The 26,287-nt window shown below is 42.3% G+C and overlaps 1 protein-coding gene and 1 non-coding gene across 4 annotated transcripts in view; one reads left to right on the top strand and one right to left on the bottom strand.

The window, feature by feature from the left end:
- Positions 1-26,287, top strand: part of Scrn1 (secernin 1) — a 59,765-nt gene that overhangs the window by 14,401 nt on the left and 19,077 nt on the right. For 2 of the 3 annotated variants that reach the window (XM_047562320.1, XM_047562322.1), the window contains exons 2-4: positions 5,414-5,573; positions 15,985-16,166; positions 25,243-25,445. In XM_047562320.1, coding sequence (XP_047418276.1) covers positions 5,415-5,573; positions 15,985-16,166; positions 25,243-25,445 — 544 coding nt within the window. In that variant the 5' untranslated portion in view covers position 5,414. Of the gene's footprint in view, positions 1-1,992; positions 2,103-5,413; positions 5,574-15,984; positions 16,167-25,242; positions 25,446-26,287 lie in introns of all 3 variants that reach the window. The other variant, XM_047562321.1, reaches the window with a different exon arrangement.
- LOC124992040 (small nucleolar RNA U13) lies at positions 23,359-23,462 on the bottom strand. The gene has a single exon (XR_007110044.1). It is a non-coding gene; the product is annotated as a small nucleolar RNA U13 (small nucleolar RNA).

The following is a 26,287-nucleotide window of genomic DNA, read 5'->3' as shown; positions in this document are numbered from 1 at the left end:
AGAAGAAATTCAGTATTTCAGTTGCACCAGCCACATTTCAAGTTCTCAGTAGCCATAGGTGGCTAGTGGCTACCATATTAGATGGCACAGATAGAATATTTCTAACATTTCAGAAAGTGGTTAGTGCAAAAAACTGGTGGCTTACCCTGAAAACGGACTGGGGGTGGGGACTGGTAGATATTTTATTCATACCCTGCCAGCTAATGAATTATCTGACTTCTTTTGTCCTCCACAAAAATGATAGCAGCAACAAGATGTTTTCTTATTTCCAATTTACATCCTTATCCCAACCTGCCATCTTTTAATCTCCCCCCTCCTCCAAGAGCATGCAACATTAAAAATAATTTCAGTTGCAGAACTTAGAGAACATAAATATACAGTCCAAATTACAGAGAAATGCACTTTCAAACATGCTCAGTGAGAACTTCTTAGGAAATTCCTGTCAGCTTAACCACTGCTGGAAGTTAAATTGGAGTGTCTCATTAATTAGAACTGTTAGTTTATTGCTAACCTGGCAAGAATCCTAATTGGCATTTTCCACAAAGCAGCCTTATTCAGTAGGCCTGCCCTTTAAATCTACTGCTTTTAAGGCTTTTTCCTTGAGACCCACAGTAAGAGAGAAAAATGCTTAGCCTCTATCCATTATCTTACATACATTCATGTAAACAGATGTATATAGCCTAACATAGAGTTGCTTATGTCAATACTTAGCCCTCACTCTGTGAGATACCTATACTCTTTCTTTTTAAAAATTTTTGGGTACTGGGGATTGAACCCAGGGATGCTTAACCACTGAGCCACATCCCTAGCCCTTTTTATTTTTTTTATTTTGAGACAGAGTCTCACTTCCTTGCTTAGGGCCTCACTAATTGCTGAGGTTGGCTTTGAACCTGTGTTTCTCCTGCTTCAGCCTCCTGAATGGTTGGGATTACAGGTGTGTACCACTGTGCCCAGCAGATACCTATATTCTTTCTAAAAATATTTTTCCAAGAAAATATCATTCTTATGCACTCAGTGGACTTTGTAACCCACATGAGGGCTGTAATATACAGTTTGGAAGATGCTGACTTGGAGGTTAAGCGTCAGGCCTACAGCATAATACTGCAGCCCACCTGCACACCCTCTTCCTGCAACAGTCTCCCACCCCCTCACCTATCTTTCATTTGTGGATTAGGAAGGGAGATACCTTCTTTGAGGAGATGGCTGAAGATCCTGAAGAAAAGTGAAGGTATCCAAAATTCATTTAGGAACCAGAGAGAGGAATTGACTGAAGAGGTAAAAAAAGATTTCCAGGAGGAAATGAGAACCACTTTCCTGGTAGATTCAGAGGTAGAATTAGGAGACTCATATCAGGAGAAATGGAATTGGCATCTAGAGTTACGACTTTTAGCTCCTGAAGGAAGGAGCTTCTGTAAACTAACTTGGCTTGGTGAACCCAGTAGCTGCTTCCTAATCCTTAGTTTTTCCAGTCTTCCAGAAGTGTGTTCCCTCCTCTTTGCTAATTCAGTTTTTGTGGATGATAGTACATTTTGTTCCTAGAGAAAGTGGGGATTTCACAAATAAGTGCTTTGGGATCTTCTGAAGCCTGTCTATGGAAATTTTCATTTCTGAATTTCTGTGGGAAATGGTATTGCTGCCCTGCCCAGTTGGGTTCTTACAAGCCACATGCGGCTACTTATATGTAAAATAATTAATGATCTGAATAAAATTGAAAAGTCAGTTCCTCATTCATACTAATAACACTTCCAAAGTCACATTAGGTTAGTTGTCATCATATTGGAGAGCAGAGATTGGACATTTCCATCACCATAGAAAGTTTTTTTGAACTATGCTTATCCAGAGTCAAAAAAAAAAAGCTCATCTCTGAGGTTAGTCAGTGAGTAGCCTGGGGACTCAGCCAAAGCAAATGGACTGTTAGACTCTACTAGTTTATGGCTGGTTGTGATGCACATTGCTTGTCTATCTAAGGTTGTTTTCTTTTTCCCCTAACAGACTTTGAAATCCTGCTTCCTCCTGTCCCTGGGCTTCTGCTGCCTATGTCCTTGTCCTGGTCAAGTGACCTAGCTGATTTGTTGACCAAGCAGATGCCAGCTGAAGAATAGGTGCTTGTCAAAGACCCTGTGGGTTTGGTTTATTTTCTACAGATGACTCTTGTAAATGCAAGACCAGTGGATTCCTACCATTTTTCAGGATCGAATAAAATGAGGCTCTGTTCCTGGATGAGACACCAGCCCTTTTGAAATGGCTCGGTGATGGGAGGAAGGGAAGTTCTGTTGCTTTGCCTAAAGCAAGGCAACTGCCTTCTGCCCCCACATGCAGATTCTTGGCTTATCACTCTCAGATGAGGCAGTTTTTTGTGCACCTGGGGAAGGTTAAGAGAAGACTTTATCTTCCTGGCTTTTCTTTTTCACAGAGTGAAAAGGAGTATTTCTCTGAGCTAGGAGAGAATGGTTTTCAGAGTTGGGGAAGGGCTCTACCATTTCTCTGCACCCTGGGGAGGAGGCTTCCATAAACAATGTGAGAGGAGGGAAACTGTCAGCCCTGTATGGACATATACAGATGAGCCTGAAGTCACCTGGACATTGAAATTGTTCCCACAGAGAGGTTTCCAAACAGACTGTTGCTAACTCTACGATTTGGTAACTACTCTAGGTATGAATGAGGCAAGTCAATTTTAGATGGCCTGCTTAGCAGAAATCTTGAGATGCTGCCCCGTTTTACAAGTCAAAACCCAGAGTATCTTCCACTTATAAAGCCTCCAAAGTTTGCAAGATACGTTCTCAAATATAATTTTATTTGATATTCATAGGAACCTGTGGGCCGGGCCAAAACATTTCCAGAAGAGGAAACCCAGGCTCAGAGAGGTAAAATGACTTGCTCAAGGTCACACAGCTAGTAGGTGGTGGACCTGAGCTTTGGATCCAGTCTAGTACTGTTCTTTTTTTTTTTTTTTTTTTTGGTGCAGTACTAGGGATCAAACTCAGGGCCTTGTGCTTGCAAGGCAAGCACTCTACCAGCTGAGCTATCTCCCCAGCCCTCTAGTACTGTTCTGAAAACACTGATTTACTGATCACTTCTATTTTGGACTCACAGACACAAAAAAAAAAAAAAAAAAAAGGAAAGGAATAAAGAAAAAAAAGGAAGAAAAGAAGAAAAATGTTCCAATTGAGTAATTGATGATGGAAATACAATATAGTTGGTTCAATAGGGAATGTTGTTGGGTGCCTATAATGTGGGGTCGGAGAAGGGACTTCTGTAGTTGGATGGCATAGGTCCTGCCTTCAGGGAGCTTTTAGAAACAAAGACATATATTTACAAGCAACAAAAAGTGCATTATTCTAGAACAAATGGAATGCATTAGTGCTTATGGATGCTGAATAAATAACAAGAGTCTTTTATAGAAATCTTCCTGAAAAAAAGCCATTTTGAATCAGATTCTGAATGACATAAAGACTAAGCAAAGGGCTTTCAGGCCAGGTGCAGAGGCATGGTGGTGAGGAAAGAGAGTTGTAGAATCATCTTCAGTTTGTGAGATATTAGGAAATCTGTTCTTTCTTGAACATCTGTTCTGCATAAGACTGTGTAGAGCTGGGTTTACAGGGGTGTGCAAGAAAAGACACGGTTCCTGCTTTCAAATTGCTGAGTTTTTTTGGAGAGGGGAGGAAGGAGAAAGTGAATATTAATTTTTAGTAATAAAGCAATTACACAAATAATTCAGGCACAGGAAAAGAACAATATTCTGTGAGACTGTATGGTATAGTGACATAAATTACAGTGACATTTGAACTGGTATGTGAGCCTGCAGAAGAAACTAGGTAAATTGTTTTGGTGTAAGGAAGCAGGGAAAGAAATCCTTAGGTAAAAATGCAGAGCATGTGCAAAGGCCCTGAGGGTAATGGGGGAAGTGGAAAAAGGCCTGTGCTCTGGAGTTGTGAGAGTGAGTTTGTTTATTCTAAGAGTGGTGGGCAGCCTCGGAAAGTATTTTAAGCAGAAATACGTGATCAAATCCTCCTTCTGCAAAGATCTCTTTGGCTGCAATGTGGAGGATGTTTTGGAGGGGGAATAATAGATGTTTTATAAGCAACCCCTTAAAAGGCTACTGCGTGATCCAGACTGGAAATGATGGTAACTTGGTGTAAAATGGTAGCAGTAGGGATGGAGGGAAGTATCTAGTTTCCATAGAGATTTAGGAGATTGAATGTATGAGATTTGGTGACAGGTTGGAAAGGGAGAAGCAGATAGCAAAGATGATTCCTGAATTCCAGATACTCTAATGGGATAGGTGATAGAGCTGGCCTCTGAGAGGGAAGGTTGGAAAGGGCCCCTATTTGGGGAAAAGGATGAAATCAGCTTTGAATATCAGAGAAACAGTTGGGTCTGTGGATTGGGAACTCAGATTGAGAACTGAGTTGAAATTAACTGTGTAGCTTATTGGTATATAGTTGACAAGAGAAACTCTGGGCATGGAAGAATTTTTCCTTGGGGCAAGGAGGAGAGCATTTAGGAAGGAAGGAGGAATGAAGAAGTGAAGATGCACAGTGGTCATTTAGAAGAGACCTAGCCAGCCCAGGAGCCACTGAATATTATGTCATTGAGATAGAATAATACTGTATTTTTAAAGGGGCAGGTGATATCTTTCAGTTTATCATCAGATCCATTTCCTCATCACACCCCCAAATCTGACCTAGATCTGAGGAACCCCTGTAGTGCACTGTGACAGATTACTGCCAACCCACTGTATCTGTAGGTTCCCACATCTGTGCATTCAACCAACCGTGGATCCAAAATACAGCATTGGTGGGTTGTGCATCTTCAATAAACACATAAAGGCTCTTTTTCTTATTAGTCTTTACATAATATAGTATATGAAGTATTTACATAGCATCCACATCTTATTAGGTATTATAAATAATCTAGAAATGATTTCAAATGTGCGGGATGATGTGGGTCGGTTATATGCGAATAATAGACATCATTTCATCTAAGGAAACTGAGTAGCTTTGGTTTTGTTATCAGTGAGGGGTCCTGGAACCAACTCCCCTGAATACTCAGGGATGACTGTATACTTGTTAATTCATATATTCGTGTGACAGATTGCAGTGTGTGTGTGTGTGTGTGTGTGTGTGTGTGTGTGTGTGTGCTGCCTGGAACAATAACCCCTTTTCCTTTCTCCTACGCCACTGCACTTTTGGCTGCCACCGTGGTGTGTTGCGAGTCTGAGCAACAATATCTGGTCTCTGTGACTCTGTGGTTCGACTCCAGGCACCCCGCCTTCATTGCCAACTGGGATCTATTCATGAGCTCACTGCGTACAGGGTGACTCTGTCGCGGCTGGTGAAATGCGTTTGCGGAACTTGCCCTTGGAAGGTTCCCGGTCAGGTCCGCTCCTATTCTCACGTTGCTCTCTTTTCAGGATGGCCGGAGCTCCTCCAAGTTACTGCTTTGTGGCCTTCCCGCCGCGTGCTAAGGATGGTCTGGTGGTGTTTGGGAAAAATTCAGCCCGGCCCAGAGATGAGGTGCAGGAGGTTGTATATTTCTCCGCCGCTGATCATGAACCAGAGAGCAAGGTTGAGGTAAGTCATGCGCGCCATCTTGGTTTCCCCCCTTGCTGACACTTTGGCTCTACCTCCAGTCACCAACTTTTTTCTTAGAAGTCTGCTCATCTGTCACATTGTCGGGTTATTTCTGCTGATTCCCTTTTCATCCACGTTTGCTCACAGTCTTAAAAACAAGGGTTAGTGGAGAATTCTGTGTTCCCTGTGGTCCTTGTTTTATAATGAAGTACAATTTTACATGGTTCCAAAGTCAAATCTTTAAAAAGGTATAACTAAAGAATAATGACTATCCTTGTCTCTTTTAGTCCATTTTCTTTTTCCTCCACAGTTAACCATGTTTTAGAAGATTTTTGGTTTATCTGTTTAATTAAAAATTTACATATATGTAAAATTCATACCTACACATGCATATTTTTCCAGGTACCTTTCCTCCTTTCTTAGATTAACAGTAGTGTGTCATATACACTTCTATCCATTTATTTTTCCAACTAAAATCCTATCTTGGGGATTAGGGCATACAGTATATACATGTATTCTTCATTCCTTATTTACAGCTGCATAGTGTTCCATTTAATCCACCCCATATTGCTGCTGGACATTTGGGTTGTTTTCCATTCTTTTGCTTTTATAAAGAGTGCTGAAATGAAAAATAGCCATATGCATCTACCATAGTATCTAGTCTTGCTTTATTTATTTTTGTCATGTTAAAAATTATCCATCAATTCCTGTTTGGAGTGCTTTAACAAATATACTTTTTTTATCAGTCTCTCTGAGGGATAGATGCCTAGGAATGGTAATACTGGGTTTCAAGGTAAATAAGTATGTAATTTTGTCAAATAATGTCAAACTTCCTTTCTCAGAAAGTTTGCCATTTTGCATTCCCACCAGTAATGTATGACAGCACCTGTTTTTGCATATTCCTAGAGTGTGTTGTCAAGTTTTCATGAAGGCTATCTTAATTAATTTGTTATATTACCAAACTCTTTTATTGGTTGTATTCTCTTTTATTACAGATTCTCTTGGGGTTTCCAGGTGTATTGTTATATCATCTCCAAATAATGATACTTCAGTTCTCTTTCATCTCTATTTGTTTTCTTGTCTGATTGCTTTGACTCATATCTTAAATTCCATGTTAAATAGTAATGGAGATAGTGAATGTCTTTGCTTTTGTTCCTGAACTGAGTGGGGTTGCCTCTAGCACTTCCCTATTAAGTAAGATGATGACTTTGGGACCAAGATTTATGTTGTTTGATCATGTTAAAAGATCTACATGAACTCCTATTTTGAGTGTTATAAACAACAACTCAGGAATATGTATTAAGTTTTGTTGAAGATCTTTTCATGATTAAGGAAATAATCTAATAACCTAGTTTTTTCTTTCTATTCATCTGGTAAATTGAGCCATGTTTGATTCAAGAAATAACTTTCCAGTTATGGTATATTTATTTAGGTGTGTGTGTGTGTGTGTGTGTGTGTGTGTGTGTGTGTGTGTGTGTTTATGCATGAGCACACACAACTAACAAATAAGCATTTGTTGTTTTTTAAGGATGGAGAATTTGGAGAAAAATATTAGGGCTAGTAAATGAATAAACTCTTTCCTTTCCTCTACTCTTTAGTGTCCTATGACTTTTAAAATAAATGGATTTTTCTGGTCATCATGTTCGGTTTTAAATGAGTGCATCAATGTGTACAGTGTTTTCTTTTCTGAATATTAAATCACTGTTTCGATCCTTTGAAAGCATAAATCAGCACCTAAGAGCAACAGAATTCTATGAAGAGCTGCTTACTTTGGATGAATTTGACAAAGACACTGGAGTGAACAGGCAGAGTTGAGGGTGACTAGGTGCAGGCTGTCTGTGGACGGAGCAGTGGCGGACTGTGTCCCACAGGGCTTTCACCAGAACTGCATGCCTCTTGTGTTAAGCTGCTAACTCAGTCCAAGCCCCTAGACTGCAGCGAGTCTTTGATGTGGGAAAAGAGTGCTGGGTTCTTTGGTGAGCATGTTAGGTTCAGTGGGTTTTTATCCGTATATGAATATCTGTGTCACTTGGGTGTAGTGTTCCTCTTTCCCTGAGTAGACTCTGTGTGAGTGAAGTTTGCTGACTTGAGTTGTTACTGACTTTTCCTGTCTTCCCTGAATAATTCTATTTTTGCCCCTGAGAGAACATATAAACAAACTCTTATTTTCACACAGGCGGATTTAATTTCCCAAAGTCGACTGCACCAAATCTCATCTTACAAGCACTTCTTACAGTGTGAGGGGCACTCCTCCTAGGGAGAAGGGCAGATGGGGTCTACATCCTTCACTCCCACCACACATACCTTAGTGATTGCTCTCACCTGTGGAGCATGTGAAGGTAATGCTATGTACCTTTCAGGGTTAGGTTGTAAAGGACATAGCTTCCATCTAACTGTCTGTTGGTATCTCTGGACTATTGTCTTAACATGGTGGGGGGAACACAGACTTTTCCATATATATAAACCACAGGGAGGGGCCTACCTGGAGAAGAGCTGAGGTTCCCTACCTAGTCAACAACCAGCATCAATTGCTGGACGTGTGAGTGAAAGACCTTCTGGATGTTTCCAGGCCCCAGACTCTACAGAGTAGAGACACACCATCCCTGCTGTTTCCTGTGTACATTTCTGACCCATGGCATACCTGAACTTAATAAATGGTTGTTCTATACCTCTAAACTTTGGGATACTTTTTAAGTAGTCATAGTATCTACAATTTTATACATAGGCCATTTATAATCATGTCTGAAATAAGTATTTCGGAAAAGTTTGCTCCTTTTTGGTGGGGGGGAATAGGCTAAATAGCACCTCAGGTTCTACTCTCATGGCTGCAGTCATCTTAGGGAATACACTAGATTCCTTTACCTGTTACCGAGTGTTGTATTATCATTCAGGTGTGCTCTAGGCTAACTCTTGCTCTCTTATGTGATTAGGGGTAGTTTGGTACTGGGTCATACTGTAGAGCTTTTGTAATAATTGACCTCGATAAAGGTTGTATAATTTCCTGCTTACTTTGCTATCTTCATTCTTAGTTGTTCTCTTCTAGCTTGTACCCAAGGCCCCAGCTATGCTTAACTGCTTGCCATTTCTAGAACAAACAGCATACTTGCATTTCTCTGCGCTTTTGCTTTTTCTATCCTTTGCTGAAAAAGTCCTTCCTCTCCTCATTTCGTCCACTTGGTAGATTCCTAGGTATCCTTCAAGGCCCCATCACTAATCTACCCTCCTTCTGCTAGCCTGCCACCTCTTTGAGAACATGCAGCATGTTATTCATGTCCTAATATTATAAAGCAATTGAAATTTACCAGGACCCAAAACCAGGTGCATGAGTTCTGACCCACAGTCAGGGGTCCTGGGTTCCTATCCTGCTCTCCTTCTTACTGTGTTTTGGACCTTTGAACTTTTCTGAAACTCACTTTCCTCATTTGCCAGACGGGAGTCCTAATAGCTCTCTTGCATTGGGTTTTTGTGAGACATGTAAGGTGACATGTGAGAGCAATTTGTAAGCTTTAAAGAAAATGTTATGAAGAGAGGGATTTTTTTCTTTTTTCTTTTGTTTTTAAATAATTGACTAGTCCTGAGAGACTCTGTGACTCCAGGTGTCAGTGCCCAAACTCGTATCTTTAGCACATGCTTCTGAGTCTGCTTTTCAAATTTAATCTTACCATTTAACTCCCTTATAGTTACATCTGTCTCCATTCTGTCCTGTCCCAAGGACAAAATGATGGATGGGTTCCTTCCATATTTGGGTGTATGAGCCACAGTTACTATCATATAACTTTCAGAAAAGCACCATTAGCATACACATTTTTTAAAAACTCTGAGCAGTAAGAACTTCCCTTAAGAACCCATATATTCCTCAATCATTTCATGATACTCTAAACACAGCTCCTGAGAATTCCCTCAAAAACTCACACTGGACTGTTGCGGTCCCAGGAACTCATATACAGAGAATAGCCCTACGCAAAGAGTCATCCTGATGGCTTATCATCCACTCATCCTTCCCACTGGCCCATCCTTCCGGTGGCATCCCTTCCACCTTGACCACTCACCCGCCCTTCATCCTCCATCCGTCAGCCCCCTCACGTACCATATGTCAAGTTCACTTTGCTTGAGACTGGAAGAACAAGCAATAAGATCCTTCAGCACCGAGTTGCTCAGTTTCTAAAATTACACCGTGTGTTTTTGTTCAGCTGCAGAGTTGGCAGATTGGAACGTCTTAATTTTATATTCTTTAGTCTTTCCCATGTGAATTCTGTTTTGTTTTTTTTTAACAACTTCTTTTTGGGTTTCAAGTCAGATGGATAAATATGTATCTAGCTTTGAAAGCCTGTCTTTTCTTTCTGAGGATGCTGTACCACTGTGCATCACAAAACTCACCTCAACTTAACTCCAATTACAGTTCTTCTCTCTGGATGTGGGGAAGTTGAGGAAGCAGATGAAAACTTCCTGGGTTATGATGTGCTCTGTGTGTGTGTGTGTGTGTGTGTGTGTGTGCGCCTGCGCGCATGTGTGTTCATACATGCTTACACACCCACAGATGGTATAGGTCTATTCTTATGTGGTTAAACCTTCCATTTAGAAAACACATTGAACCATTATTAGAATATTATTCCAGAGAAGCAATGGATTTCAGCTAAAGTTTACATTTTTTACACTTGGTGCCCAAGAGGCTAATCATACCAGTTTATGGAGACAGAGAGAACCCTTGATAGCAAGGTTAGTTTTGACACATAGTATTTTTTGAAGGAGTCTGTTACTATTTGTTAATAAATCTCAGTTCCATTATTTTCCTCCCTCATTGTTTTCCATTCCTTGAAAATTAATTTTAATTTATGTCTGTTTTTCACTATATGAAGTGTTCTGTGGACTTCATATTCTCATGATTTGATGCAGGCTTTTGGTAGGTCATTTCCCTTTTTTTCACCAGTGAAAATATTTATGAGAAGAATAGAAAATTTAGAATTAGCAATGACTTGAAAGCATTGTTAGAAAAATATTATTCTGATGGAGGCTGTATTTGTGGGATGTGTGTGTGTGTGGGGGGGGGTAGAGTCCTGAATTTTAATTCTGAGGGAATTTTTTTTTTTTTTTTGCGGTACTGGGGATCAAACTCAGGGCCTTGTGCTTGTGAGGCAAGCACTATACCAGCTGAGCTATCTCCCCAGCCGAATATTTCTCACAATGGAAAAGCACAGAGGTTCTAGTATCAGAGTGAGCTAAGCAGAGCTCCATGGGCAGACTATATACTGTTCTTCCTTTCTGTCTGTTTTCTGCTCTTCGGCACCTGGACCAGGAGCTGTGTGAAACCAGAAGCATTGTCTGACTTCTATGAGAATGTGACTTGGCAGCAAGTCTCCTTTCCCAAACCTACTCCTGACCCCAGGACTCTGCACGGCCCATTCCCAGAGATCTCTTAAAGCTTTAGTGAAATAGAAAGCAGTTCTAAAGTGTAGTCAATGGTGTTGCTCTCTGATCTCACCACCTTCTTTAGTTTTTATTTAGACTCTTATAAACTTTAAGGACACAAAACCAGTCAAATAGTGGGCACACACAGGGATAAAAAATTTAAAAACGAACAGCAAAAAAAAAAAAAAAAAAAAACCCTCAGTGATCATGAGCAGGCTGCTTTGGAGTTGAATTTTTCCTAACACTAGAGCCATTTCTCTGAAGCCTCCCATGCCCCTGCCTGTTCTCTTTTCACTCTAAGAAGTTTGACTGACTCATCAATGCATCCCATGATGGTTTTCGCTGGTGGTGCCAGGGTTGTGTTCACCATCTGAGTACAGTAGGAGAGGCACAATGGTTGCATTTCATTAGCTGAAGCGCCTATTGTGTGAGCATCTACTCCGCCTTTCACTGGGCGATGTTCACAAATAGTGTGGCTGGGACGTGGGGCACTGTAGGCGCCGGCAGGAAGCTGATCCTGCTTTTCATTTTTGACCCAATCCGGAAGAACAATAAAGGGCTTGCTCTGCAGGGTCATGGCTTTTGTCTTTGTCTGTAGGGCCTTTTCAAAGCTCATCTTTTCCACCATCCAACATGGCAGGTGTCCCCTGCAGCCACAGGAGAGGGGCAGGCTCAGGACAGGACAGTCCTTTAAAATCCCAGGGTTCATATTAGGTAGAGTTGACATTTGGAGGTATACCTTACCACACTCCCTCCCTGCTGTGGGCATTCTTACATTATTATGAGGCTCTGGCACCCAAAAGTCACACTTGCTGACAGATTTGTTTTCTGAAAGGCAGGGAATAGCCATGGGAAAGCAAGACAAATTGCTCATCCCTTTTCACAGTTCACTTGAATGGATTAATAACCAGAGCTGTGATGGCAACCACCTCTAAAGATTCATCTAAGTGCTGAACACTTTCCTTTTTTTTTGGTAATAGAAATTTATCTAGGAATTTTTTTTTTTTTTATCTAGGAATTTTGATTTGGGGCACTCAATTGTTTTTTCCACTCTGAAAGATTTCAGGTGCTCGATGAATGTTTTCTCCCGTCGAAACCTCCTCTGCTACCTCAAATCCCACTTGTCTCTGCCTCATTAATAATGTAGCAGTTGCCAAGGTCAGTGAATTATTGAAAAAAAAAAAAAAAAAGAAAGAAAGAAAAGACTGTGGAGTTTATGTTCTAGATGGCTGGCTTTACAAAGTTTAGCTGATTACCTCTGGTGTAAATTTCAGCAGTTGGTAAGATTTGATCCGAAAGTGGGATTTTAAGTAAGCCATGCAATGAGGGTAAAATGTTCATCCCTCCCCTCCCTGCCCCCAGTCCCCAGAGGTGACTGTGATTAGCCAGATTTAAAACACAATGGAGTGGGCATGAATAACTGTCACAGAAGGGCCCTTGTTAGGCCCAGGCTTCTGTGGTCCATGACAAAGAGGCCACCAGGGGCATGTGTTACAGGCTCCCTGAGGCTCCCAGCTCGTGAGGGGGATTTGGCCACTTTGGCTTTCAGTTCTGTGGCTTATGAGGGGCTGATCTGGCCCATCTGGCTATTCGGGGATCCCCTTCCTTCCTCATCATTCTCAATTTGGCCTGGAAATTGTCAGGTTGGCTGCATACAGTTTGAACTCCCACAAGGGCCATCTGGTCCTTTTGATTCAATGTGCAACATTTTTATCAATCCTTGTTGAGCCATTGCAGTTCTGTGCCTCAGTGTCGTCAGAGATGTTGCCCTCTGCAGCACAGTGGAGACCTCCTGGGACCATGAATGTACCGCAAACATCCCGCTTCTATCTTTTCTTAGGTGCTTTGCTCTGTCTGGAATATATCCGGGTTATTTTTTTTTTTTTTTTTTTTGTACCAGGGATTGAACCCAGGTGTGTTTTACCACTGAGCCACATCCTTGCCCTTTTTATTTTTTATTTTAAGACAGGGTCTCGCTAAGTTGCTTAGGGCCTTGCTACATTGCTGAGACTGGTTTTGAACTTGAGATCCTCCTGCTTCAGCCTCCAGAGCTGCTGGGATTATGGACTTACACCACCACGCCTGACTGTCTGGAATATCTTGATGTCTGACCCGTTTTTTTCAAGATCAACTCAAATGTCACCACTTGATAAAACCTCTGGGCCCTTAGATGTGTTCCCTCTTTCCTTTGGACCTTTATCATACTCCTTTAGACCTTTACAATCCATCCGTCCATCCATCCATCCATCTACCCACCCACCCACCCATCCATCCATTAAAAATCTTACTGGTGCCCACTGTGGACCAGCCTTGATATGAACTTGAACTAAACGACAAAGACTTCTCCCTTCTTTCTGAAGCTTACATTCTAGCTGGGGGAGATAGTATAGGTCAGCTCTGTAATATTTTACCGGTGGGTAAGTGGAATGAATGGAATGGGAAAAATAAAAACAAAGCAGAATAGGGTTGATAAGAAGAAGGGGGCAAGATCCCGTGAATATGAAAAGGACAGGCTTCAGTGACACTGGAGTTGTTGTGGCAGTTACACAATTTGTGTGTGTGTTCTTTCTCCTCCTTTCCCAACCAAAGGACAGAAACTGGCCATCCTCATTGATTTTCTGCCAGCAACACTTGGCACAAAATACTTTGAGTGTAGTGGGTGCTCTATAAATAATTGGTAAAATGGGTATAAATGTGTACAAATGAATTTGAGGACAAATCAGTAAAACCATTTCCTATTTCTACTTTTTTTCCTGCCTTTCAAAAAATTATGATAAATCTTTTTTAAGAAGCTGTGATTCCTTCCCTATTCTTTCTTTCTTTTTTTTTTTTTTTTTTTTTTTTTTTTTTTTTTTGCAGTGCTGGGGATTGAACCCAGGGCCTTATGCTTGCAAGGCAGGCACTCTACCAACTGAGCCATATCCCCAGCCCTATTCTTTCTTTTTGAGACAAAATTTGTCCCTTGTGCTCCTTGGGGAGACAGGGATTTTGGAAAATTTTGGCCAATGCCTGTCTTAGTCAACTTTTCATCTCGATAACAAATACTTGAGACACTTAATTTTATAGAGAAAAGGGTTATTTGAGCTCACAGTTTTGGAGGCTCCAGCCCATGATTGGTTTGCCCTGTTGCTTTGGGCCTGTGATAAGACAGCTAACTCATCATGGCAGGAAGGTGTGACAGAGGAAAATGGCTTACTTCAAGAGCCAGAGAGCAAAAGAGATAGAGTAAGATGATGGGGTCCCACAGTCCTCTTCAAAAGCACACCCCCAGTGACCTAAAGACCACCCATCAGCCCCACCTCTTAAAGTCCCATTATCTCCCAGTAGCATCACCCTGGGGATCAAGCCTTCAACACATGGGCCTTTAGGGGGTCTTTCCACATCCAAACCACAGCAATGCCTGAATTATTACTATTTTTTTAACACAGAGGAATGCAAATTTAAGATAGAAACTTCAGTTCCACTTACACAATCTCAAGGAACATAGTTGTAATTCCTGATTTGGCTGGCCTTTTTCTCTAGGTGAAAATAAATAAATTTTGGGAACTGAATGGAGGAAAACATTTCAAGAATATGTTTTATTGTCCATTTGCCACCAAAAACCTCAAGGGTTTCTTGGCAAGCCCTGGACTTAATTAGCTTGCAGTTTACAACTATGCATCAAGTGAACTAACATCCCCCCAGTGCAGAGCAACCCATGACATGGATTGTGTAGATATAGATGTCACCTGACCAACCAGTGTGTGTGCTATGTGGATTTCAGCTTTTACCTGAGTAGCAGAGATTACAGGAAATCAATGCAGAATAGCTTTCTGGGTTACATTCAGTCGATAGAGTTGTCTTGAACTAAAAAAAAAAAAAAAAAAAAAAAAAAAAAAAAAAAAGGCCAAGGCCCTGGGAGTTCAAGAGCTCTTTGCAATTTAGTGGCTCACACTGCATCTACTACACAGAGAGGGTGTCATGTGTCATAGGCTCACAGAATGCCAGAGTCATGTGGGGCCTTAGACAGCCTAATGCCCCGTGGGCCACAGGGTGGGGAGAAGGAAGAAGAAGCAAGCAAGGATCTGAGTATGTCCCCACTTGAACTGGTCCCACACCTCTCATCTTTTTGCCACAGCTCACCTTTGATCAATTTTTTTTTTGTATTTCTGCTTCTGTGTAAGAGTTTTTATGAAGCAAGTGTTTTGCAGTTTAAAATATTTTGGAAGAAATAGTTTAATCTAAATTAGCTCCCATAGGTAAAGACACGGCAGTCCGGAGAAGGTTAAGATGTGTAAGTCTAAGTGGCACGTACTGTGTTGCTGACAGTAGCTAGAGACACACCTCTGTGGGCCTGCTCACTGCCGTAGTGTGAGAATCCAGTGGCACAGACTGAAAAGAGTGTGTGAGGAGGTGGATGTTGTAATGCCATAGTTCTTTGCCAATATTATTATCATTTCTCTGTTTTCTGCCACTACTACAATAATGTAGGTTGTCAAACTGTGTTCTGGGAAATTCTAGGAATTATTGTTGGGGTCTCAGGGAATTTTCCTTCTCTAAACAAAGCATTTTCCCTTTGAGCTGCTTTCTGTGCCAGGCTTCTGGGTGAGGTTTCTTTTGAAGAAAGAGCTCCTTACTTTCAAAAAAGTTTAGAAACCCCAGATCCGTCAGGACTTTTGCAAATGAAAATTAATAGCTATGTTCATTTGAAATGCTGGTGGTCATCTGTGGCTATGGAGATGGCCAGACACAGAGTATCTGAGATTGACTGGCAACCTGGTGCAGGATGATCACAGATATGGAAGCACTATGAATAGATTGGCTTGAACCAAACAGACTGAGCTCACCATGGAAACCTTTGAGCTGCATTGCAACTCCACGTATCTTTTAAAGCTGGGTGTTTGTAAGGTCTTTTATAGTTTGGCTCTGTTTGTGACTGATGTCATGGTCCATTGTGAGGGTCAAGGTGGAAACCACGTGTTACCCAATGGGTGATGGTGCTTTCTTTCTTGTGTTCATTTTTTAGTGCACTTACATTTCAATTGACCAAGTTCCAAGGACACATGCCATAGTGATAAGCAGACCTGCCTGGCTCTGGGGGGCAGAAATGGGAGCCAATGAACATGGTGTGTGCATAGCCAATGAAGCCGTCAACGCCAGAGAACCAGCTGCTGAGACGGAAGCCTTACTGGGGATGGATCTGGTCAGGTACTGCATGGTGATTCTTTGAAACAACTGCCCAGACTGAACAATGGGGATGGGATTTACTTCCTCCTGAATTTCATATTTGGTAACATAACCCTCCCAAAGATGACGTGTCCTTTTTGATAGAAACCTTCAGATGGTAGGAAAAAAAGAATAGGTTAAAATGGAATATTTTTCATCAATAAAAAAGAATCAAGTATCATCCTATGCTTCATGATGATATTGAAAACATGTACCAAGTGAAAGAAGCCAGACACAAAAGTCATATGTTGTATGATTCCATTTGTATGAAATATATAGAAGAGGGAAATCCAGATGCAGGAAGTAGATTAGTGGTTGCCTAGGTTGGGGTGGAGGTGAGGAGTGGAGAGTGATTCCCAAGGGGTGTGAAGTTTCTTTTGGGGACATTTGAAAATGTTCTATACTTGAATCATGGCAATAGTTGCACAATTTTATGAATGGACTAAAACCATTGAACCATATAGTTTAAATGGATAAACTGTATTGTATTTGAAATATATAATGTGTCAAAGAAAAGATATATGAAACACACAAAATATAAAAGAAAAACCAATAACAACAACAACAACAGAGATGCCTTCCCTCCTTCACCTTCTAACTCTCAGTTGTCTCTTTTCTTTCTTTCCCCCCTCTCCCAGCCAGCATGTACCAGAAGGAACTGGATGTGGAAGCTGGATAGGCAGGGATCTTTGTCTGTTTGGTCCTCTGCCTGTTCCCCACTATTGGCCCCACACCACAAGCAGTGGGAACTGTGGGTCTTGCACCTAATGGGTGATCAACAATTGAATTTTGAATAAGTGACTAAACTTTCCTTTTTTTTGACTCTAGCTTCCACATACGAGAGAAAATATTCGACCATTAATTTTCTGAGTCTGGCTTATTTCACTTAGCATGGTTTTCTCCATTTCCATCCATTTACCAGCAAGTGCCATTGAGAATGCTTTTTTCTTGCAAGCTTCAGATTGATCTTTTCAAGATTATCAACCAATAAGGCAACAGGAGTTTACTGAATATCTGCTTTGTGCTAAACTCTGAGTACATAAAGAAGCTCAAAGCCTCAATGAGATTTTAATGTGGTTTCAGAAAGAAGATAAAAAATTAAGCAATGCAAATTGTATGAACAATGTTAGAGATGACAGCATGGGAGAGGTGACTCAGGAGATCTGAGATTTGATGTTACATGGGTGGCACAGAATTCCAGGGTACAAGCAGTGAAACAGGTTCTAGGGCACTGGCTCTCAAAGTGTGTCTGATCAGCAAGCACTGCCGGATGTTCAGAGATTGTCACAGACTGGGCACATTTGGGATGCTTTGAGGAGGTGTGTTTGACTTGGATCTCTCTGCAAGACTGAGGGATATAGACAGAGAAGATAAATTTGGTACATAATTGGCGTTGTGATAGCTAGCAAGGCCTGGAATAATAACATGGCAGTAGTAGATGACAGGGTAAGAGCTAAACTTTAGCCATTTAATTTTAACTCTTGCCCTGGCTAGCCATGTGTAGCTTCTGCAGTAAAAAGGAGCGATGAGGATCCTGTGACAGGTGGGATCTTCAGAGTGAGGCCTCTGTTATCTGCACCTTGCATGGATCTTCAAGTTCAGGGTCTGGTCTCGGCTTTAAACTGACTAGGATCAGTTCAGCCAAGCCTGGTGAGATTCTAAGGGACCATTTCAGACCAACCAAATTCTGGAAGTGACTCCTGCACCAGAAGTGTTCCTGTGTGAATTTGTAGGAAGCTCCAGGAGATATTAACGATGACCACTGACCATTTACCAATGACAGTTTGAGTGGCCAGGTTCTAGAGCACTGGTTCTCAGTGTGAACGGTGGGCACATGTGGCCTGGGAACCTATTTGATATTAACAGTATCCACCAGACCTCTGCTGAATCTGGGGGTGGGGCCAGCAATCAGACCCCAGAAGGGTCTGAAGCGCAACAAAGACAGAGAAGCCCTGCTGTAGGAGGACCTTGCTGGGGGTTGGTTCCATCCTTTCAATGTCAGACTCAGTGTCCCCCTAGGTATTACTGTATGAGGTAACGCTGTATCACCCCACTTCCTCTGTCCTTGCATGTCCTCTGTGCTTGGATGCCATTTCTTTCCTGGACAGCTCCTGTGAGAGGAGGCTGTTTCCATTTTACGCTCCAAGTATCTGCTAGACTGTGGTGGAATATTAACAAAATAAAGCAGTTCCCCCATAGGTCTCCTCAACCTCAGTTCAAAGAGACATAAATGAATGACTGTAGCATTCTAATAGACACTGGGTTTAAAATAAAGGTACAGTTCGTATGTGTTTCTTAGAGACTCGAGGGAATGCAAGCATTAGGCAGTAGCTTCAATACTCTACTGAAGCTGATGCTAAAAGCCAAGCTTTGTTTTTTATTTCTTTGTTTTGTTTTTTATTTTTACTATCCACAGATCTCTGTGAGACTCTGTCAACCAGTTCCCCCATTCCTATCTCCAACCCCGAGAACAGGTTCATAGACACAGACATTTCTGCATGTTCGTGAAGTTGGTTCTAAGTGTCAAGCAGCTGACAGGTGCTAACATGAAGATGGGAATTTATTTTCTGGATGTCAACATGTCTCTTTCAATCCAGGGTCTGTTTGTCATGATAATGCATGTGGGCTTCTGCACCTATGAGGACTTGGAAGCTTTTAGGATCCATTAGTCTGATGTATGCTGGGAAATGTTTAATAATCAACTGAGGGGAGGGGCAGCCCTGATTTGTGGCCTTTTTACTTCCTGTGATGTAAAGCTCCCACCAGGACAGATTTCAAGCTATCAGTTGCTTAACAATTGGTTCAAAATTCCTGAAATTTAACCGTCTGCTCTTTGAGCTGGTGTTACTGGATCCAGCTTTGGAGGCTGGACCCATGGAAGAATCATGTCTGAGAGTTGACTGCTGGGGAGAGAGAAGGACTTTATTCAGTGACCAAGAATGGAAAAGAGGGGGCTTTGCTCACAATTCATTTTCTCAACTCCAAGTTCGAGGGGCTACAGATATAAGAAGAATAATGAGAGAGAGGGATAGGATGAGGAAGGGGAGGAATATTCCTTTATTTTCTGGGAATAGGCAGAGATATCTACCAGGAACTCGGGTGCTACCTCTTTTCACTCCTTTCGTGATCTAATACTTCTGGTCATGGTATTGATAGGTGCCTTTAGCCTTTAAGTGGAGAGACTGAGAGCAACCAGGCAAGTCTAGGTTAGTCCAACCCTGTATTATACTTTGCACAAAACTTTTCTCCAATGTTCTCAGCAGGGCTGAGTAGAATCAGGCTCAGAAGTTGAGGCAACAAAGGAGAGAGATGCAATAGGAAGACAGAGATGCCAGTCCTTTTAATCCCATCCCAGTTACCCATCCAATATCTGTAGGCCCAAGTGAAGAGTCGGTGCTTTCAGCAAAAGTGGGTCTTGGGTCCCTGAAGGGTAATCTAGACAACCGTTGCCATCATAACCCACAGGTATTATCTACAGCAAAGCCAATGGGAGATTAATAATGTTATTGCCTAGCTGCGTGTCCTCCAGAATTACTGTGTTTTTTAAAGTCAATTAAGAGCAAGCAAAAGTAGAGGGTTTATTTAGCATTTTCCTTGGTGACACTGATACGGCTGGTTTGGGCAGGTCACCCCATTCCTTCAGTGTTCCAAGTCTCTTCCCTTTGCAATAACTCCTTTATTTTCTTTTTCTGCCGATCGACTTTTGCTTCTCCTATTCATGTTTAACATTGGCACAAAACCCCAGTCAATCTCAGTATTTCAGAACATCTTATAATTCTGGACACATCCCATCAGCCCCTCAGCATGTTGAAAAACACAAAAGTCCTTGGAAAGAAACCAGTGTGAAAATTTGGAAAGGCCTGTAGTTTATCTTTAGGTTGTTCACAAACATGGAAACACACAGGTGATTTGAAGGGAGGCTAGTCGCTGTCCGTAGGAGGAAAAACGGCCATTAGTTACTCCTTCCTGACCACTCTAGGAAGACATACTTGCATATATTTCATTCTTTTCTCACAACCAACCATTGAGGTTGGTCTGTTTACTTACATTTGGTAGGTGAGGAAACTGGAGCTTAAGGACTTGCCCCCAGCTCCACAGCTAGAAGGTGGCTAAGCGAGAGATACCAGGACCTGCTAACCTCAGGTGGATCACTCCTCTCCGCATTAGATCACAGTCCCCCTCTAATGAGACAGGAAGCTCAGGACATTGAGAAGTGGAGATGAGGCTAAAGATCACACACCGTTCCCTCTGCCAAATGTCAAAATTATGGCAAATTTAGTTTTAGGTCGAGTTGGCATTTATTTGTGATGCAGGAATCAGGGCAGTCTTCATTCTGCAAAATGGAATAAGAGTTCCCATGAAGCAATAGCAGAACAGTGGGATTCATAAAATGGAAACAAGGAAACAGAACAGCAGGGGAAAAATGGATTGGTTATTATTAGGTTATTTCAGGTTACTTTTTTGTAAGTGTGAAAGCAGAAGGGACTTCCTTGTTTTGCTGATTCAGGCAGACTGGAATCTATTGTTTTAATGAAAAACTAGACTATTTTGTGTCCTCTGTGCTCCCTTAAAGCTTCAGTCCCGCCCCCCACCACCCCTTGGTATAGGAATTGAACCTGGGGTGCTTAACCACTGAGCCACATCCCCAGCCCTTTTTGACATTTTATTTACAGACAGAGTCTTGTTGAATTGTTAGGACCTTGCTAAATTCCTGAGGCTGGCTTTGAACTTGTGATCTGCTTGCCTCAGCCTTTGGAGCTGCTGGGATTACAGGTGTGCCCTATTGCGCCCATCAAATCTTCAGTTTTGCTTTCAGTTTTTCTGGTCTGGTCTGAACTGGTGAAGCCTAGTGCACGAATGCAGTCCAAAACCATGAGTCTCCGCAAGTTTTAAATTCCCAAATCAATGCACCACTTAACATTCACTTAAATGTCACCTTTCTTAGTTGATATGGGCTGCTGTGATAAATGTGCCATAGACTAGGGAGTTTAAACAACAGATGTTTATTTCTCTTCTGGAGGCTGGGAAGTTCAAGATCAGGGTGCCCACACATCCGGTGTCTGGTGAGCACCCACTTTCTGGTTTGCAGACACTGTCTGCTCTTTGTGCCCTTACATGGCAGACGGCAGAGAGAGGAAAAGATCTGGTGTCTCTTTGACAAGGGCCCTAATATCATCACAAAGGCTCCACCCTCACGACCTAATCACCTCCCAAAGGCACCTCTAAATACCATCACATTGGGGGTTAGCTTCAACATACAAATGGGGGTAGGGAGACATGTACATTCTGTTCACAACCTTACCTTCCTACTTCCGGCCCTCTGGCTGAAGACTGGGAATTTTCCAGTGTCCAGAAGTCTATTGTTCAGTCAGATTTTTAGCTCCTATCCCCCAAAGATCTGACAAGAACAATTAGAGGAGGAAAAGTTTATTTGGCTCATGGTTTCGGAGTTCTTAGTCCATAAATGGCTCACTAAACAACTCAGGACATAGCCACTAGCAGCAGAGAAAAAGCTCTGTTTATCAGGGGCAGAATATAAACCCCCAAAAGCACACCCCCATTGACCCATCTCTCCAGCCACACCCTTTCAGTCTACAGTTACCACCCAGTTAATCCACCCTGTTAATCCATATCACAGCCTTAATTAACATACTGATTAGGTTAAGGCTTTCATAACTCAATCACTGCTTCTCTAAATTTTCTTGCACTGTCTCACATGAGCTTTGGGGTAGACACCTCACATATAAACCGTAGCAGCTATGACCCCAGAGGGTACCTGGACTTGTTGATTGTGGGAAGAAGGAAGGTACTTGGCAGAGTCCTCTAAGAACACCAGGCTAAGGGGAGGGGTATCGACTGTTTTCATTTCTTTCCTCAGGGCAACAATTATACATCCATAGTAAATTTAGCTATAATTTAGTTTTATCCTATTTGGCATACAAAGGGACAGGGTTCCTCTTATCTCTAGAAGCACAGATATTGAAAAGATATGCAGAGTTCTTAAACAAAGGGCCTTTAAGCAGAGAAAGTGCAGGTGTTTCTCTTCTTCCTCAATGAGAGGTGTAAACCTATTAGGATTGGGTGGGGCTAGATGACATATCTGTGAGAAGACCATAGGCCCCAAATAAAGATTTCCCCATAAAACTAGGAATTACATTTAGGAGCCGCTAACTGTCAGACCCAGAACATCCTGGACAAAGCACACAGCTTGGAAGGATCTGAGTTGCTCTCAAAGTAGATGTCAGAATGAGACTATAACCTGGGCTTATTTAATTTTATCCTCTTCCCCATCCTGGTCTTGCCCAGGCTAAGGGGTGGCAGTGGAAGTGAAATCAGGCCCTGGGGCTAGAAAAGTGCTTTTCTCATCTGGAATCACATGAATCTACTCCATCTAGGAGGCAAGACAGTTGAAAACAGTTTTAAAATGGGCCTCTGGATGTTGGGTGATGTGTGTCCTGGGATTATCACAAGTCTGGTCTCGGCATCTCCTCTGCACTCAGTGACATGGGATTCACCTGCGTGTCTCAATCTCAGGGGGAGAGTACAGAACCCTGATGTTCTTCATGGCCTTGCACTAGGAGCTGGTGGTCCTGTTCTCATCCCATGGTTGGGAGACCAGCTGGAGATGGTCATGTGAGTCCAAGGAGCACCCACGGTCCTGGTCAGAGGAGTAGGAGGGTGAGATCACAATTATGTCTGTAGTGGGGTGCTGAGGTCCTGCTCTGCATGTAGGGCATCCAAGGCAGGGTGAAGGCAAGTGCACATATTGGGGGTTTCCAAGGAATGTAAATGGGCCGAATATCCAGAGAGCATTAGAGAGGTCGCAGCCTCTACAGATAGGGCTACCGCACATGGCTAGATGTTCTCATGTCCCTACGTAGATTTGCATGAGTCATTTGGGGCCCTGCGAAGGTCCTAGGAGCAGAATCTGCTGGAGAGTGTGTAGAGAGCATTGTGACCAGGGCCCACCAGGGATCCTGGAAAGGAGGAAGGAGGTCCTCCAGAGTGCAGTTCTGGGTGACGAAGGTCTCATAGCCCACTGGTTGGCTTTGGATCCTCCAGATAAGATGAGCACTCACTCTTGCTGCTCCTCTTTGAAGGAGACAATGCTGACCAGGGAAAAGTCAGCTTAATTCTATCTTCCAGTGAGCTTGCTCTTTTTTTCTTTTGTTCACATGAGACAAGTAATGTGCCAATGTGGTAACAAGGTTTGAGGGAGGCGCATCTCAGACAGCAGTGTGCAAACCCAATCCCCATGCTTATGAACCGCAAAAGGATCAGGTTTATTTATTTCTTTTTTATCACTCTCCTAAGGCATTAGGGTTCAGCTTTGTAGATCAGAGCTTTGCAGCCAAGTCTTCTTAGGTGAGCTTAGAATGAGAAATTTCAAATGAATTGGTATGTAATAAATCGACTATGAAAGTAAGCCTGTTACAAGAATAAGTCCATAGCTTGTGGCTACATTATCTTTTCTTCTCCGTGACAGCACAGTGGCATGCTCCTTCAGAAAACACTGAATTGGGTGAATTTTAATAGCTATTACTTCTCATGTTGAAAATTCACAAAGAATAGGCTTGTACTACCATCTTAGTAGCTTTGCTGTAAGACTCTTGAGTTCTTGCCCGCAGAATTACACTTTGAATGATGAGATGAATAAATGAACTGAGTACATATGATATACCATTTTTTTTCATACCAGCCCAAGGAGGGAGGTAGGACTGTTTTTACTTTACCAATAAGAAAATAAAGGTTTGAAAAGATGATGTTACTTAAGATCATACTGCCAGTGAGTAGCTACACCACAACTAGAAGTTGATTCTTTATCTCTGAATTGTAGATTTCTCTGCCATGATGTTCTGCCTCCTGAAATCTACTCATCACTTATTTGCTCCTAGGAACTAGTGCCATTTGCTTTTTCTTTTGCAGTGCTGGGCATCGAACCCAGGACCTCATGCATGCCAGACAAATGCTCTACCACTGAGCCACATCCCCAGCCCCAAGCCATCTATTTTCATATTCGTTATCTCATGAAAGCCATCTTCATAGTAACCCAGTGACATAGGAACTGATTTTACAGATGTTATAAAGCTGAAGTTCAAATATATTATGTAGATTGCCTGTGGTCAAACACAGGGCAGTATCTGTACTCTCTCTAAAAGTTTTATTAATTGGAAGGACCAGGATGGATGTCTCACTTCAGAAGGAGTGTGTGTTCTTTTGATAACTGAAGTTGTAAGCCACACTAATAGAAGTAGGCTAATAAGAGGAACATATGTAGAAAAATGATGGTCCATGTCCTAACCAGATACCCGTTTCTAATGAGATCTAATTGTCTTAGGCCATTCAGACTGTGAAACAAATACTATAAATAGGATCCTTATAAACAACAGAAGTTTATTGCTCTTAGTTTGGGAGCTGGGAAGTCTAAGTTCAAGGTGCCAACATTTGGTGTCTAGTGTGAACTCATATCTGACTCATAAATAGTGCCTTCTTGCTGTATCCTCACATGGTGGATGGGGCAAGGCAGCTCTCTGAGCCTCTTTCATAGGGCACTAATCTCAGCCCCCCACCTCAATGATTTAATCAGGTCCCTAAGGCCCCACTGCCTAGTATCATCATATTGGGTGATAGGGTTGCAACATATGAATTTTGAAGGACAAAAACAGGACATAGCAGTAACCAAAATACCTGGTGTAGAATGAGGGAGAGCAAAGCTGGACTGGGCAGAGATTTCCTTTTGCCTGGGCAGGAATCAGGAGGCAGCATAGGGCACAGAAAAGGGGTCTTACTAAGGTTCAGACAGATTCATGGGAGACAGAGTCAGCACAGAGAAAGAGAGGACTGACCTTCCTTTCAGAGGGAAAAGACACTGGTTCTTGATTCTGTCTGTGCAGAAGGGGGCTGTTTTGTCCATTTGTAACCAAATGTGTGGTAGAGATATTCTGAGTAGAGGCATTGGCGCGCTTCATGCCTGAGCCTTGTCCTGGTCTTTGGTTGCTATGACAGTAATCAAGTGGTATGAAATGACTGAGGCACGCTTCTCGTTTCCTTGCTTCAGGCTTGGTTTAGAAAGAGGGGCAACAGCTAAAGAAGCCTTAGATGTCATCGTCTCTTTGTTGGAAGAACATGGACAAGGTGGGAATTATTATGAAGATGCGAACTCCTGCCATAGCTTCCAAAGTGCGTATCTGCTTGTGGATCGGGAAGAAGCCTGGGTGCTTGAGACCGTAGGGAAGTACTGGGCTGCTGAGAAAATCACAGGTGAGTGGTTATGCATCATCAAGTTTTGAGGTCATGAAAGACTGAGATGGATGTTGCTGAACCTACAGTACCAGACCCAGAGAAATCATGTTACCATGCAGAGCCTATCTGTGCTGGCTCTTCATACTGGGCACACCTCTCACTCTGGGTATCTGTTTCTGAAGATGGACCTGGAGTCTCCTGAATCCAGAGTGAAGGGATGCTCGCACTTGGGAAGCACATCCCTAACATTTCCTGTTTCCTGTTTGCTTTCTGGGCAGGGCCCTATTCTGACTACAGGCTGTTGCATGACTCGAACTGTTACTCTATCAACCAAGGGAATGGTAGTCGTTCAGAATAGGTCAGCGAATCCCTTTAACAGGGAGTTGACCTGAGTTAGAAGCAGGTACAGCCCCTTGTAGCTGTTTGTGCTTAGAATGTTCCTCTAAAAAAGGAGTTTGGATCTATGTAAGGACCATTGAGTGAAGACTCTGGGCCAACCAGGCCATTTCTCTCTGAGGCAGTGTTCCTAAAACAGCAGAGAACTTGGTGATCCTCACAAAAGAATTTTGTGCCCATAAATTTGCTGCTCTATGGCCCTGGCTTCTAAGACAGTACAGCAATAGAGATGGGAATGGTGACTTGAATCAGTATCTCAGCACTATTACATTCTAGATGGATGGGATCCCAGAATGGGTTAAAGTGCTCCCAAGAGTTCTGAGAATTGACTGGTGACATGCTCTTACATTCCTTAGGACAGAATGAGAAATACATGGCCATGCACTGCCCTCATATGCCCACGAAGACATGGCTAGTCGATTCCCGCACACTTCTCTTATTGAACCTACAGTTGGCTTATGTAT

Source organism: Sciurus carolinensis, chromosome 8 (genome assembly GCF_902686445.1).
Source record: "Sciurus carolinensis chromosome 8, mSciCar1.2, whole genome shotgun sequence".
Classification (NCBI taxonomy): Eukaryota; Metazoa; Chordata; class Mammalia; order Rodentia; family Sciuridae; genus Sciurus; species Sciurus carolinensis.
This window is presented reverse-complemented; position numbering and strand designations above follow the sequence as displayed.